Raw genomic sequence first — 16,932 nt, 5'->3', positions numbered from 1 at the left:
CTGGATTGAAATGGTATTCGCTCCTAGTTACTTATATGAGGTGGCGTCTCGAAGTGACTAGAATGTGATGCGATTGATGGCAAGTTCAAGTGCCATAGAGTCATACGGATGACTAGTCGATCACATAGGCAGACTGTATGGGACACTCTATCGGGCAGTGACCGCTTATAGAGTTCTGATAATTCATAAAGCCTGGTCGTGGCAAGAGCTACTATAGTATTCTTATGAGTCAATTCTTTTGACTAGAGACTATTCGCCCAATTTGGCACAAATTTCTGATTAACTTTGATTTATGCTCTACGACTGTCGTAAATGAGGTCAAATGGGTATATTTTGGGTTATGATGAACTGTGGCTGAACGAAGGGAATAGTGCGATACGAATTGTCCACCCTTGTCAGGGTTGTTTGAAATCTCAAGGCCACTCGAGAAGTAGTGAAATGGAAATGCGTGGCCACGCTCGGAAGGTATCTATGGTAGATAATTTCGGTCAGACAGTTACACTCCAGATCGAGGAAACCACTCAAGATATGATCAAGTGCAAGTATGACCTGCGAGACACCTTGCATTGAGTGGGAGATTGTAATAGGACAAGAGAATTGGTGACGCACACTTGTCTCGGACAAGTGGGAGATTGTTGGAATATGTGTCCTCAACAATAGTGCGATCACATGATTTAATATCATAATTAAATCTCATATTAAGAATACGTAAGGGATGATTCATTTATATAGTCAACTGATCAACATTAATCGGTAACGATTGGCTTGCTAGAGTTTGATGTTACTGTCGTAGGACGGTGGTGGTCAGTTGATCCCTTAAGGTCACACCTAAAGGATGATGCCCTTATCAGTAAAGTTGATTAATTGTATGATGATACAAGTTGATCAATTCCTTAAAATTGAACGATTCAATTGTGAGAGAGAAAATTTATATCTTATTGTAATGGGATTAAATAAGATTTATTTTAGTAATTGAAATACTTTATTACTAAAATTGTTTATTGTTTGTGAAACAATAGAGATAAGGATGAATGGTTAATTATAATTACAAGATGTTGTGAATTATAATTATATGACCCATTTTATTTATGTGATCAAGTATCACTAGTCAATTTGTTGTATATAATTTAATTAATTTATAAAATGATATTTATGTGATAAATATGCATTAAATTAATTAATAACATGTAACATATTACATGTGACATATTGTGTGACAATTGACAAATTGACAAAATAAAATGGTAGTCCATTTTATGTAGGATGGACCGAAATATTGGTGTGGAAAGAGTTAGTGGGTTGTTTGTTTGTTGGGACTAAATAAACAATATGGTTACCTAGTCTTATAGGTATGCATACCTATCACATGGATTAGAACAATTGTGATGATATATGTACATAGGTCCCCTAAAAAGCTCCCCCCACCCACCGGTTTTCCCATGCAATTTTAGAAGAGAATTTGTTCTCTTATATGTGTTCATTCTTCTCACATGCATAAAAACTTTCCTCTCACATTTTCTTAGTTCATCTATCTCAAAAACTTGAGAAATGATGATCCAAATTATTCAAAGAAATTACTAATATTATTAGTGTGATATATGAGTATTAGTAATCAATTTTAAGGTAGACTACTAAATAAATATCTAGCAAATATCACTTAGTAGTGATAAGGGTTAAATCTTGGGTGCAATCAAGAGGAGAGCTCTTAATTTAGAGTTTTGGAGGATCATCCTAATACTCATTATATCTCAAGAACAAGTGAAGGTAGGAGACCTTACTTGTGCCCATAAATCCGAAAATAATAATGTAAGGGACATTATTTTTCTTATAAATCTCTTATTTTGTTATGCATGCACTAAATCTAAAGAACACAAATTAAGAAGTTAATTAGTTCACTATTAGAAGAGTCTAATAATAGGTATATGAACCTAACATTTTCATGCCCCTTGAACTTTGGGATGTCAGTCATGTTGCAGTTGGTTGGCGCATGACCATTCACGGCCTCATACTTGCGATTATTCTCCCTATAGATGTCATCTCCCTTAAAGTACATTAGTTGCTCCTCCAAGTATTGGAGTCGCTTTTCAACTTCAGTAGGACCTATTAAAGGGTTGGTTTCTTGTTGTCCAACAAAGGGTGGAAGGTTATTATGCACGATCTCGCTAGGAATATCGTTTTCTGCAGGAGGGAGTCTGGTTTCCACAGCAACAATTCGGCCTTCAATAGCGTTGAGGCGATCATAAGCTTGGTCTTGGCTTGCTTGGAGATGGACGAGTGCAGCTAGGATTTGATCATTACCATTGTGGGGTTGACCACTAGCACTTGTGGTACTAGTTTCAGGCATCTTGGAAACTGGATAAGAAATTGACAACAAATCAAAACACGATCGACCATTCCAGCACACTTACTCAAAGAAAAGACTCAACTTGTGAAGTGGGAGTGTGCCACTGTGTTAAGTGAGATTTGAAAATGACAAAGTCTTGAAATGTTTGTCCAAGGAAACTGTAGTGTAGTTGTAGGAGTACTGACTCAAGGTGAGGTTTTGAAAAGGGTTTTGAGGCCCAAATTTTGACTGGCGATTTGGACAGAGTTTCGACTCATTTTGCGCTAATTTCGGCCATTTTTAAAAGTGTTTACATTTTAAAATGGTTTTTTGATTTTACAGAAATTTCGTCATGGTTTTGTTTAAAAAATGGTGATCACATATGATACAAGCATTCATACATGCATTATAACTGTATGCTGAGTGCATTAAAAAGGGTTTTGGCTTAAGAGGTTGGTTGCCATACCAAGCAATCAAACCCTGGTCTGTGGAGAGGTCTGTGCCAAACAAGAGTAAGGTCAGTTCCGAGTCCATTTCCTCGAGTAGTGAAAGCCCTTGATACAAACATGAGTATGTACCACGGTATAGTTGACGTTAATTGATATCTATCTGAAGGCCCAGATAAGAATTTGGACCGTCCAGACGGGACGATTGGTTGAATGGGTTGGGTTGGGCCTAGGAAGGCCGAATAAAACGACCTAAGAAGGTCGAGTAATGAACACCGACAACTGTCTCATATAAACTATTCCCTAACCTTATTCAAGTTTCACCCTTGGCAACATGTAAGTGTATTACTCCCCAGCGGAGTCGCCAAACTGTGGACACGGGGGGCCCATGGGGGCGCTTGGGAACAAGCGTTTGCATTTGTGGAGTCGCCACCAATTTTTATGGGAAATTGGAACCATTCGAATACTTCATGCCATGTCAAGACACAAAGTAGTGACATGAACACTAAGAACTCGTTAACCTTAGCATGTTCACAGAGATCTCGTGGATGCCAATGAACAAGGATGTTCACAGAGCTCTGGAGTAAGGGGTGAGGGTACGTATTAGGAAGTCCTTTTACTGAACACCTAATTCCGCCCGCCTCGATAGCGGGCTCTACTAATGATTAGGGAAGTTATTCATACTCGATATGCTGTCGATTATATGCATGCAATGCAACATCCAACGTTTTGATCCTAGTATGTGAGAATTAACTAAGTCGGTGAACAAGTAATTAGCACTCATTAATGTAAAATTTGGGTTTAGGATTGATTACATATGAAAAACAAGTAAATAAATCATACAATAATAAAATATAATAAATAAATTGCGATAATTAAAATTACAATAAATTACAACGATTTAATGATTTACGTCAAAAATATACTTAAGAAAGACAATTTGAGAAAAGTAAAGGAAAATAAACTAGGTTAGAAAACACGGACAGATTAAGGGTGATATTACGATTAATTGTCGATTAATTGTGTAATTAAAGAATTAGGTCAAAGAAAGAATGGAAGTTCAGAGATAGAAATCACCCCGAAACATGCGCAGCATTGCTGCGTCCCTAGGAAGAGGCGCAGTGGTCACTGCGTCTTTTCCTGAGGTGAGTTCTGGTTGTGAAGTCAGACCTGCTAGTTGTTTAATGTTCGTTGGCAATTTTAATGGTTGATTGTTGATATTTGACTTGGATGAAAGTGATTTATCGTATTATTAACATATGAAATCGTCGTAAAAGCGATAAGAACGAATTAAAACTAACTAAAATGAATTAAAGGCTAATTAAAGCAAGTTATGTCAAACTAGGTTATATTTATGAAGACGAAAACGAGTTGAAAGGCGTGACAAACTGGAAATAAACTGAAAACATGTACAAAGACGAATCTCAGAAACTTGATATGAACAAATCGAGTCTCTAAAAATTCGGGTTTGATTTAATGGCGAAAACCCACAAATATCGATTATTTGGGATTTGAACCGTAAAGCAAAGCATAATTATTAAGAATATGTATTACAAGATTTATTATATATGAATGAAAGAAAGAAAACAAAGAACAAAACAAAAGGAACGAAATCATCAGAGAACCGAGGAAGAAGAAGAAAAGCAGGAACTGCGGCAGCCTCTGGAAGAGGCGCAGCAGATGCTACGTTTCTTCTCAACGTCTGCCCACTGTTAATTCGTAAGATCAGTTTGATAATAGGGTTTTATAAGTTGATTTTAAACATACTTTTGACGTAAATATTACATTAATTGATACAAAAATACAATACAATAATAAAGATAGGATTTACACCCTCAGACTTACATGTTTGATGAAACGAGATTAACTAAGTTATCGTTTTAGTGATTGCTCGACTCGAATGTATGATGAAAGTCCCCTCGTAAGAGGATTTAGATTAAATTTATTGATGTGTAGCGGTCAAATTCGTCGGTCTTGCAACGTGACTGGTACTTAGATTGATCTGAGCTTACGTGGTCGGTTGATCAAGCACGTAGACGTCAAAAGCTTAGAGCACGGTCTTAGAATGCAAAGGGAGAAGAGAAGGGCGGACACTCGCGTGAAAAATATGTGGAACGAAGGTCCCTATTTATACTATAAAATATGGAGAGTTATGGAATGACTCAAACTTTGGAAACAAATCACGGAAAAAATCTGAAAACACGCGAGAAAGAGCGGGAAGAGGCGCGCAAGAATTGCTGCGACCTTTGGAAGAGGCGCAGCAGGTGCTGCGTCCTTTCGCCAGAGGTTTCCTCCTGCGGAAGAACAAATTCCGCGTTTCTTTTATGGAATTGCGGTGGATCTCTGCTTCCTTATTCCTTAAAATAAGATTTTCAGGATATCTTTTGCCAAAAGATATAAAATTAATTTATGGAATAAAAATATTCGGAATATTTTAGATTCGGGTTTGGCTCATTTGGGACCCTGGTTTGTTTGATGTGGATGTCTTGGATGCTACTATTCAATGTATTCACACAAAAGTTTTTGATAATGCAAGAAGGAAGGGATTCTATTTTACAGTGGTGTATGGCCTTAACACACTGGGAGATAGAGATCCTCTTTGGCAAAGTATTAGATCCTATCATCTTTAGATTTATGCTCCTTGGCTTCTTTGTGGTGACTTCAATGCTATCATGGGGAGAAATGAGAGGATTGGGGGTGCTGAGATAACTAATGCTGAAATTAAACCTATGGCTGATACCATTAGGGGATGTCATTTGACTGATATGACTGCAAGAGGGGCATTCTACACTTGGAATAACAAACAAGGGAATGATACTCTTATTTACAGTAGGATTGACAGGGCATTTATCAATGAGGATTGGCTTGAACAATTCCCTGATAGCTATGTTCACTTCCTCCCTGAGGGACTTTTTGACCATTGCCCTGGTTTGGTCCACTTTGAGGAAGAGAGACAGAGGAGGGGAACTACTTTCAAGTACTTTAACATGTGGTCTATGGCCACTGATTATAAGGATGTTGTGTTAGCTGGCTGGAATAGGGATGTGCAGGGCACGCCCATGTTCAGAGTTGTTAGTAAGTTAAAGGGTTTGAAGAAAGGTTTGTTGAAACTTAATAAGGAGAATTTTGAGGATATTGAGAACCTTACCCATTTGACTGAATTGTCCCTAAAAACATTTCCAATCCCTTCTTGTTACTGACCCTTTGAACAAGGAGTGGATTGAGAATGAGAGAGCTTGTGCCAGAGAGTTGACTGAAATGTTTAAAGCAAGGGACCAGTTTCTGAAACAAAAGGCAAAGTGTGACTGGATGAAGTCACGGGATGAGAACACTGCCTTCTTTCATGCTGCTATCAAGAAGAGAAGGGCTGGAAATAGGGTGTTTCATATCAGGGACATGAATAATGATCTCTGTTCTGATCCTAAGGATATTCAGCAGGCATTTGAGGACTACTATCAAAACCTGCTGGGGAACTCTACTCCTGTCAACCCTCTAAATAAAAAAATTGTAAAACGTGGGAATTGTCTTACTCAAGAACATTGTGATATCCTTAATGCTGAAGTTACTGGAGAGGAAATCAAAGCTGCTATGTTTGGCTCCTGGACCAGATGGTTACAGCAGCCAGTTCTTCAAAGACAATTGGTCTATTGTGGGTGCTGAAGTGATTAGTGCTATCAAAAATGTTAATGCTTCTGGGAAACTACTGAAGCAAGTCAACAATACTATCATCACTTTAATACCTAAGACTGAGATCCCTGAGACTGTGATGCAATTCAGACCAATTGCATGTTGCAATACTATCTACAAATGTTTGTCTAAGGTAATCTGTGCTAGAATGAGTCGTATTCTCCCTGATATTATTAGTCCCTCTCAGGGGGCTTTTATCAAAGGAAGAGACATTGTAGGCAATATACTTATTTCCCATGACCTTATTAAGATGTATAACAGGAAGAGTTGTTCCCCTAGGGGGTTGATGAAGCCTGACCTTCAAAAAGCATATGACTTTATTAAGTGGTCTTTTGTTTCTGATATGCTTGAGGCTATTGGCTTTCCTAAAAAGTTCACTGATCTTCTGATGCAATGTGTAACTACCCCTTCTTATTCTCTTTCACTCAATGGGGAAACATTTGGGTTTTTTAAGGGGCAAAGGGGATTAAGACAGGGTGATCCACTTTCCCCTCTTTTATTCACCCTTTGCTTGGACTACCTTAGTAGAATCTTGCTGATTGTTCAACAACATAGAAAGTCCAGGTACCATCCTTTATGTAAGAGGATCAACCTTACTCATCTTTGCTTTGCTGATGACCTTATTATGTTCTGCAAAGGTGAGAGAGCTTCTATTGATCTCCTACTTAAAGCTTTTAACTACTTTTCTAAGGCTACAGGGTTGGTGATGAATAGTGGTAAATCAAATTTCTTTTCTAATGGAGTTCCTGATAGCCTGATCAGAGAGATTGAGCAGGCCACAGAGATGAAGAGAAGTGCAGTCCCCTTCAAATATTTGTGCATTACTGTGTCTCCTAAATGTCTTTCCATAATGGACTGTAATTGTTTGATTGAGAATGTGGTTACTAAGATTAGGGGACTGGGTTCTATAGAGTTATCTTATGCTGGAAGGGTTGTTTTGATCCAGTCTGTCCTTAGTACTTTGCACTGCTACTGGGCTCGTATTTTTATTTTACCTAAGACTGTAGTTGCTGCAATTGAGAAAATATGCAGGTAGTATCTTTGGTATGGAAAGGATCCTAAGGAAAACTCTGCCCTGGTTTTCTGGGAGAGAATTTGCAGACCTAAGAAACAGGGGGGGCTTGGACTAAGGGACCTTCATGCCTGGAACATTGCCACTACTGGAACTTATGTCTGGTGGGTGAAGCAGAAGACTGACCATCTTTGGTTTCGTTGGGTTCATGCAGTCTATATCAAATCTGCAAGGTGGATGGACTATGAACCTAGCAATGGTGCAAGTTGGGCCTGGAGGAAAATATGCCAGGTTAAGAACTTTTTCAAGAATTTTTTCTTTGCAGGTGAGCCTTATACTTTTCAGAAGGGGTATCTCTTGTTGAAGCCTCTTACTGATAAGGTTGCCTGGTATCCTTGGGTCTTAAACAAATGGATTTGTCCTAAAAACTCTTTTTTGTGCTGGTTAGTAGCTCAAAATAGACTACTTACACAAGATAGATTGGTGAGGATGAGGATCATTGATAATAATTGCTGTGAAGTTTGTGGACTTATGGCTGAAGATCACAATCACATTTTCTTTGGTTGTGCTTTCAGCAATCATTGCCATCAACTGGTGCAGAGGTGGTGCAAAGTTACTTTGCCTGCATAGGATTGTATTCAATAGTGTATTAAATGGAGGACTCAATCTGCTACCAAGAAAAAGGTCATTGGGGTCATTCTAGCAAGTCTTATGTATCATTTGTGGCAACATCGAAACTCTTGCAGGATAGACAAAGTTGTAATGAGGCCTTTGTGTCTTGTTCAGAGGGTTTAGCTTGATGTTAGAGCTAGATTACAGCTGATTGACATGAAATGTAATAGTAGGCTTGTCCTTGACTGGTTGCAGGAACTGTGAGGTACCCAGCCTTATAGTTTCTTAAACTACTTTGATCTATTATTGTATTGATGTAATGGGATATTTTTATGATTAATGGCAACTACTTAAATTTCCCCAAAAAAAATAAAATATTCTAGACTCGGCCTTTTAAACGGTTTATTAGAAAATGAAGCGGTTTTTTACCCGTACTCCAAATGAACTCTAATTACTGTCAAAACGACCGTAATGGCGCGTAGACGACGACCAAGGGGTAGACACAAGTATTTGAGCTATCACTTGATGATAAACTTACGAACTGTCATAAATCATTCCGTATACCAAACATGCGGCCCAATCATCATCGGGTGGTTTGCGGGAGGTTCGAAAATGAGGTATCTACATATGCCACTTACGATCTCCTAATAAAACCGATGAAGCAATTCTTTTTTTCTTTCTTTTTCTATCTCTTTTTCCGGAATCTTTTTTCTTTTTTTTCTTTTTTTTTCTTTGCTTCATAATTCTCTTTTTTTTCAACATAGGAGATCAACACAATTGCTAACAAAATTAAAGCTACTACCCACATGACATAAAAGTCCCAATCCCAACCAAAGTAGCTAAAATAACATGAGACTCAAGCAACTGCGACTGTCCCAAAAAGGTAGACAAATTCTAGATTGTAGCTATGAAATAGGATATGAAATGGCTACAAGGTTCAAACGGGCTAACAAAACAAGGTAATGTATGGCTTATTTGAACGGTAAGAACCGCATTTCCTCATGTACTCAATCATATGAATGCACAAAAATTTAAGAAATTAATGTCACACTTATGCAGTTTGATATTACATATTCCACAAAGAGACCATACTCTTTAGCCTAAATAACAAATGAGACCAGTTTATTAATGTTCCTGGCCTAGGAAGGTCTAAAGACCGCAGAAATTTAAGTGGTTTACCAACATAATATTGTCAAATTTACTTGGCATAAGGCATATTGTGATGGTCAAGACTTGAGTTATGAGCTTTGTTTTCCATAGCTAACATGTCAAAACAATGTACATGGACAACTTAAGTGGGATTCAAATGCAAAGACAAAGCAAATTATCATCATTGCTAAACAATTCACCAAGACTCGACCTAAAATAAATAAAAACGTGTTTTTGTATTTTATAAAATTTTCAATTTTTATGGATTTTTGAATTTTTAAAGACACACAACATAAATAAAACACACAACTGAAAGTAAATCACACACCAGAAATAAATACTCTCCCCCAAACCGAAATGTCACAGTGTCCTCATTGTGATGCCTACAGCATAGCAATCACACAAAACCCAGCAACCTAAAGGACACTACTAACAAAGGGAATAGGGAAATAAAAACTACAATAAAATAAATACAAGGAAGGAGCATAGTACCAGCTGTGTAGCAAAAGCTCCCCCAAACCAGCTGGAAAATGAGGGATGTAGTGACCGGCTGTCGCTACTGCGCTCCATCATCATCATCATCATCAAGGCCACCATGGATAGCCTCATCATACCCATAAATCTCCTCAAACTTAGCCTGCAACTCAGGATCATGAACACGGCCACCTCGGCCTCTAGTATGGCCGCCTCCAGGAATAGCTGATGCAGCAGAAGAAGCCGCAAACTAGCCAAATGGCCCTCTCTGAGACAGAGATACACCAACATCCGCTGGAAACACACTGGTGGGCTGGTGAGGGCGAACAGGAGTGTAGAATGGTCGACCCAGAGCACCATACTCCCTACTAAACTGCCCGTACTCCGCAGGAGTAACACCATAAAGATGAAAAACACGACTCTCATCACGAGGTGTAGTGTAATAGCTCGGACTAGTACCAGTATACTGACCTCCCCCAGAAATAGTAGTGGCCTTCATCTGCTCCCATAACCGCCTCTCAGTCAAAGCGGTGTTAATACCTTGGTGTATCCTTACTTCCCTCTCAATAACTGGATCAAAATGGTAACCATAGTGGGAAGTAGAAGCAACAGAAGGGGCAGAAGGCTGAGGCTGGTAAGAACCAGGCAAGTGGGTGGGAGGTCTACGGTGTCCTCCAGTAGTAGTTGTAGTGCTAGAGCCAGGTAAAGTAACCAAGAGCTCATCAGGAATCAGATAAGTGACGGTTGCAGGTCTCTGCCTAGACTCATTCTCCTCTAGAGGTGCGATTTCTGGCAATTTAGAGTTAGGTAATAGCATGTAATAGTGATCCCTCGCCTTCCAATAACGCTTCTTACCACCAATAATATCAATATAAGAGATGCCATACCATAGATAATCATCATCTACCAAAGGCTCAGGGTCCTCCATAGGCTCATAAGGAGCATCTCCCTCAAAATCGCATAAAACCCTAGCAATCCGAGTAATAATGGTCCCGTAATCTAAATCCGCATACTTCCCAGTCATGCGGTCTTAGGCGTGGCAAACAAGGGCTGGTGGAGAGAACTGGAAAGACTCCTCCTAATAATGGTTCAGGTAACTAGCCAAAATCAATACCTCTAAATACGAGGCCTTACTCCTGTCATGCCTCCCATACAACAGATAACTCAAATACCGCAAAAAGAGTCGAAGGCAGACATGATGCACATCAAGCAATGCCATAAAACTGACATCTGCATCCGCAAAACTATTAAAAAAAGGAAAATATCGAATACCAGATAAGCCAACAGCATTATATAAGTCCCCGTCAGTATGTTTATCTATGCCTAGTATCTCAGAAATCCGATCAAAAGTCAAAGAACGTTCAACATTTAACAATCTAAAACAGATCAAGTGTTGCTTCGGAAGATAAACATACGAACTGAGAAATTCAAGAGTTAAGGCATGATAAGATAGTTCGTGCATAAAAAGAGACCCTGCAACCCAAGCTCAATGAACATGCCAAACATGGTATCGTCAATTTTGAAAGTGCTCAAAATCTTATGGTCTACACACCGAGTTGGAAGCGTCGTCTTAGTAGTCATTAATTCCACAAACTTGTCCCTTTGTTCCTTGTCCCGAAACTCAACAAAAGGAAACTCGTCAATAGGTAGTAGCTCCTCCTCTTCCTCCTCGGAAGACTCTACTACCACCGGCTGACGAACGGGAGCATGCCTCTCTCGTGGCCTCTTGCTACCTTGTCCACTAGTCGACATATCTGTAAAAAGACAAGTATATAATCACAAACCAATTTAATTGCCAAAACAGTCCACGTTTTTAAGACCAAATGCGTCGAAAAATTCGATTTTGAGGCCAAAAATCACACATAAACCCTCTAAAAGGCAAGGGAATTGCAATTATATGACAAAAAGTGAAGGTTCCAAGCAAATAAACACAATTTCTAACCAATTTAATGCTAAATCAACCCGGATTTTATGAACCCTAATTCCCAAATTTCAAAATTAGGCTTTTAATTCATTAAATAGAGGGCTAATAAGCAAGGAAATAGCAATTGTATATAAGCAATAGAAGAGTCAATGCAATAAACACAAGATTTAAGCAAGAAAACACAAGATTTTCGGACCAAAATAAGAGCAAAACGGGACTTACTTGCACAAATAAGAGCAATGAAATTCACAAATAAGCACAAAGGAATGATTTAAATCACTAGCAAGCAATTTAGCACAATATAGGATGAAGATTTGATGATGACAGGAAGATATAGAGATGAGAGTATGAGTAAGAATGAGAGAATTACGAAAGGTGAATGACGGAATGAACAAAAGAATAGAACAAATAAGAGAAAGAAAGGACGAAAAACCGTCTTGAGCAAACACGGAACCCGGTCCAACACGGTTCCTCGATCGAGCCTTACCCCACTCGATCGAGGCACCACTTTTCAGTTTGCCCAACTTTTGACATTTGATTGTTTTAATTAAACTTTTGGTTCCTTGATCGAGCCCAATGAGCAGTTGATCGAGCATGATGGTTCCTCGATCGAGCCTCCACTTACTCGATCGAGGAACTAGAATTCGTCCTTTTTTCCACATGTAAGTTAACGTGTCGTCATGAAATCCGTCTTAAGCTGTAAAAATCCTTTGAAATACGTTAAATTCTCTCCCTCACATCACTCAAAACATAGAAATAACTTAATTAAAATACGATTAATGAAATTTAAATTCCTAAATTACATAATATTACAATGCAAATTCCGAGCTGCCTCTCGGTAGCGCTGGTTTAAGCGGTCCCGCACGACCATAATACCTCATCAGTAAGAGGAATCAATGGCGGAGAGGTCAACAGCCTCTATCACCCCAATATGGGCACCTTCATAGTAGATTTTCAATCGTTACCCATTGACGAAAGTCTCACCTTTGTCAGTTTGCAGTGTAACTGACCCAAATTTGTTCACCTCAACAACTGTGAACGGTCCAGACCATCTACTCCTTAGCTTACCTAGAAACAAACGCAAACGAGAGTTAAATAGCAATACCTTTTCACCAACATGAAATTCCCTTTGCAAAATATGCTTGTCATGCCACTTCTTTGTTCGTTCCTTGTATACTTGAGCACTGTCATAGGCATGCAGTCGAAACTCATTAAGCTCATTCATCTGCATCAAGCTTTTCTCACCCGCCAGTGAGGGATCCATATTTAGCTCTTTTATGGACCACATAACCTTGTACTCAAGCTCCATAGACAAATGGCAAGATTTGCCATAGATTAATCGGTAAGGTGATGCTTCAATCGGCGTCTTGTATGCAGTACGGTAAGCCCATAAGGTGTCATCAAGCTTCCGACTCCAATCTTTTCTATTCTTGCTTACTACCTTCTCCAAGATTTATTTCAATTCTCTGTTAGAAACCTCCACTTGTCCACTGATTTGAGGATGATATGTCAATCCTCTACGGTGCGTAACGCCATATTTCTTCAATAAAGAATTAAGATGACGTTCATTGAAATGCTTTCCTCCATCACTAATCACCATACGAGGCGCTCCAAACCGTGGAGAATGATTTTCTGAAACAACTTAACAATAGATTTAGCATCACAAGTGGGGGTGGCAGTTGCCTCCACCCATTTAGAAACATAATCTACAGCTACTAAAATATATTTATTACCATGCGAAGTAGGGAATGGCCTTTGGTAGTCAATACCCCAAACATCAAAAATATCCACCTATGAGATTCCAGTTTAAGGCATCTCGTGCCTTTTCGAAATATTACCTGTTCTTTGACATGCATCACAAGAACGGACAAAAGTAGTAGCATCTTTCAAGATAGTTGGCCAAAATAAACCCGATTGCATTACCTTAGCAAATGTCCTAGAAGGACCATGATGACCACTATAAGAAGAAGAGTGACAATGAGAGAGAATGGCATGTACCTTACCCTCTGGAATACATCGTCTATAAATGCTGTCTGCGCACTCCCGGAACAATTATGGATCATCCCAGAAATACCTCTTCACATCATACATAAATCTCTTCTTCTGTTGCAAACCATGGAGTGCTCGCAGCAATAGCTAGAAGATGGTCATCTGGAAAAGAATCATCAATAGGAAAAATCTCTCTTCCTGCAAATCTCAATCTAGACAAATGATATGCAACAACATTCTCAGCACCAGACTTATCACGAATTTCTAAATCAAATTCTTGCAATAATAAAATCCATCTAATAAGTCGTGGTTTAGCTTCTTGTTTAGTTAAAAGATACTTTAATTATGCATGGTTAGTATGAATAATAACTTTTAAAACCAACAAGATAGGCTCTAAATTTGTCTAAAGCATAGACAACTGCAAGAAGCTCCTTCTCCGTAGTAGCATAGTTGATATGCGCATCATCAAGAGTCTTACTTGCATTGTAAATAGCATGCAACACCTTATGTTTTCTTTGCCCCAAAATAACTCCAACTGCATAGTCATTGGCATCACACATAATCTCAAAAGGTAAGCTCCAATCTGGAGATAGGATTATAGGAGCTGAGATAAGAGCTTGTTTAATCCTGTCAAAAGACTTAACACACGCATCATTAAACATAAAAGGTGTATCTTTATGAAGCAACTAAGTTAGAGGTGACCAATTTTTGAAAAATCCTTAATAAAGCAGTGATAGAACCCTGCATGACCAAGAAAACTACGCACACTCTTAACATTAACCGGGTACGGGAGTTGATCAATTACCTCAACCTTAGCTTTATCCACTTGGATACCTTTACCTGACACCAAATGACCAAGCACCACCCCTTCAGTAACCATGAAGTGGCACTTCTCCCAGTTGAGCACAAGATTGCTCTCCTCACAGTGCTGCAAAACCTTAGTCAAGTTTCTCAAGCAAACATCAAAATCAGTACCATAAACACTGAAATCATCCATAAAGACCTCCATAATAGACTATGTAATTAAAAGATATGGCCATCATACAACGCTGAAAGGTAGTTGGGGCATTACATAAACCAAAAGGCATCCTCCTATAAGAAAATACACCATATGGACATGTGAAAGTAGTCTTTTCCTGATCGTCAGAATGAATGGGTATCTGAAAGAAACCGGAGTAGCCATCTAAGTAATAGAAATAACTATGACATGCTAATATCTCTAACATTTGATCAATATAAGGAAGTGGGAAGTGGTCTTTCTTAGTAGTTGTGTTCAACTTCCTATAATCAATACACATACTCCAACCTGTAACAAGTCTAGTAGCAATTAATTCATTCTTATCATTCTTTACTACTGTAGTACCTCTCTTCTTAGGCACAACTTGGATAGGACTGGCCCACTTAGAATCAGATATAGAGAAAATAATGCCAGCATCAAGTAATTTCTGTACCTCTTTCCTTACCACCTCTTGCATTGGAGAATTTAGTCGTCTCTAACCCTGTGCACTAGGCTTATGGCCTTCTTCCAAGTGAATGCGATGCATACAAAAGTCAGGACTAATACCTTGTAAATCATCAATGCTATACCCAATGGCCTTTTTATAAGTTTTCAAAACAGTCAACAAAGCAGATAGTTGGGCTTCAGTTAGGCTAGAATTGACAATTACTGGGTTCATTTTACAGTCATCCAAAAATTCATACTTAAGATGAGAGGGAAAGGGTTTAAGTTCAGGTTTCTTTACCTCGGTAACCTTAGACAGGATACCTAAGTTGTATACCTTTTGATGTGGGCATTCCTCTCCAGTTAGGAACTTCTCAATCTCATCAACTTCTTGACTCCATGAACCCATCTCAACAGCTGAATCAGAAACCAGGGCAATCTCCAGAGGATCCCTACTTAAACACATAGAAAGACACTCATCAATAGTAAAATCAACAACATCAATACTATGACAAGTTTCTTCTATCATGGGATGTTTTAAAGATTTTTCTAAGTTAAAAACAATAGTATCATCCCCCACAGCTAAAGTCAGTCTCCCTTGCCTAACATCTATAACCGCCCCTGTTGTGTGAAGGAATGGTCTACCCAAGATGATAGGAATTTGGTTGTCCTCAGCTATATCTAAGACAACAAAATCAACGGGAATGAAGAATTTCCCAACTCGAACAGGAACATCCTCCAAAACACCTAATGGGTGTTTAATAGATTGATCAGCCATCTACAAAGTCATATTAATAACAGTCATGCGACCCATATTTAATTTCTTAAAAATAGAATAAGGCATGACACTAACGTTAGCTCCTAAATCACAAAGAGCTTTACTAATAGCAAGATGACTAATATGACAAGGGATAGAAAAACTCCCTAGATCCTTAAGCTTAGGTGGTGAATTAGCTTGCAACACGGCGCTGCACTTCTGAGTAAAAGCAAAGGTCTCCACCTCATCAAATGACCTCTTCCTTGTCAATATCTCTTTCATAAACTTCGCATAAGCCGGCACTTGAGTGATCAACTCAGTAATAGGAACACTTACCTGCAAGTTCTTCACTACCTCCATAAACTTTCCAAACTGCTTGTCCAGCTTAGACTTTTGTTGAGGATGCGGAAAAGGTAGTGCAATAGTAATCGGCTCGGCTTCCTTCACTTTAGTATCAACTTTTGAAACACCGTCATAAACCAAAGAGGTGCCTCGATCGAGCACAGAAGATCCTCGATCGAGCCTAGGGCCACTCGATCGAGGAACCACCACTGTTCCGTCTTTTTTCTTTTTCTTGCTTTTATTCTTAGCTCGTGTTTCAACTTTGTCAACTTCTTTTTCACCGTCACTTAGCTCCAAATTACCCAATCCCTTAGGATGAATATAGGGTACCTCATCTTCATTAGTGGGCAATTCTTCTTCGTTACTTGGCAATTCCGGATTTTGATATGTGGTACCGCTCCTCAATTGAATGACATTAGCTTGCTCATGAGCTTGCTTACCTTGATGAGGAAGATTTCCGGGCTGTTTTGAAGAATTATGAACCGCCATCTGAGCCACTTGTGTATCAATCATCTTATTATGGGCAATCAACTCCGAGATTTGAGCCGTCTGCTTTTGTTGCATAGCTAAGGTTTGTTGTAAGAGGGCTCTCAACTCCGCCATCTCATTGTTTGGAGCTTGTTGAGTAGTTTGTTGAGGAGGTTGTTGATATTGATTACTAAACTGCTGACCTCCTTGATTTTGCCTTTGATATCCTCCTTGTGGTTGATTACCGCGATTATTAGGAGGCATATATGTGTTCTTCTATGGTTATTGCGGCTGTGGATTTTGCACAT

The 16,932-nt window shown here is 38.9% G+C and overlaps 1 protein-coding gene across 1 annotated transcript; it reads left to right on the top strand.

Annotated features, from left to right (window-relative positions):
• Window positions 1-5,441: 5,441 nt before the first annotated feature.
• LOC141629861 (uncharacterized) lies at window positions 5,442-5,969 on the top strand. Its single transcript, XM_074442790.1, has one exon. It carries the CDS (start codon window positions 5,442-5,444, stop codon window positions 5,967-5,969), a length of 528 nt encoding a protein of 175 aa, XP_074298891.1.
• The last annotated feature ends 10,963 nt before the right edge of the window (window positions 5,970-16,932 follow it).

This window comes from Silene latifolia, chromosome Y (genome assembly GCF_048544455.1).
Source record: "Silene latifolia isolate original U9 population chromosome Y, ASM4854445v1, whole genome shotgun sequence".
Classification (NCBI taxonomy): domain Eukaryota; kingdom Viridiplantae; phylum Streptophyta; class Magnoliopsida; order Caryophyllales; family Caryophyllaceae; genus Silene; species Silene latifolia.
The sequence above is the reverse complement of the archived record's forward strand: the minus strand, read 5'-3'. Positions and strand labels throughout refer to the sequence as shown.

Coding starts and splice junctions, on each gene's coding strand:
- LOC141629861 (XM_074442790.1), top strand. CDS start 5,442: ATGGGGAGAAATGAGAGGATTGGGGGTGCTGAGATAACTAATGCTGAA.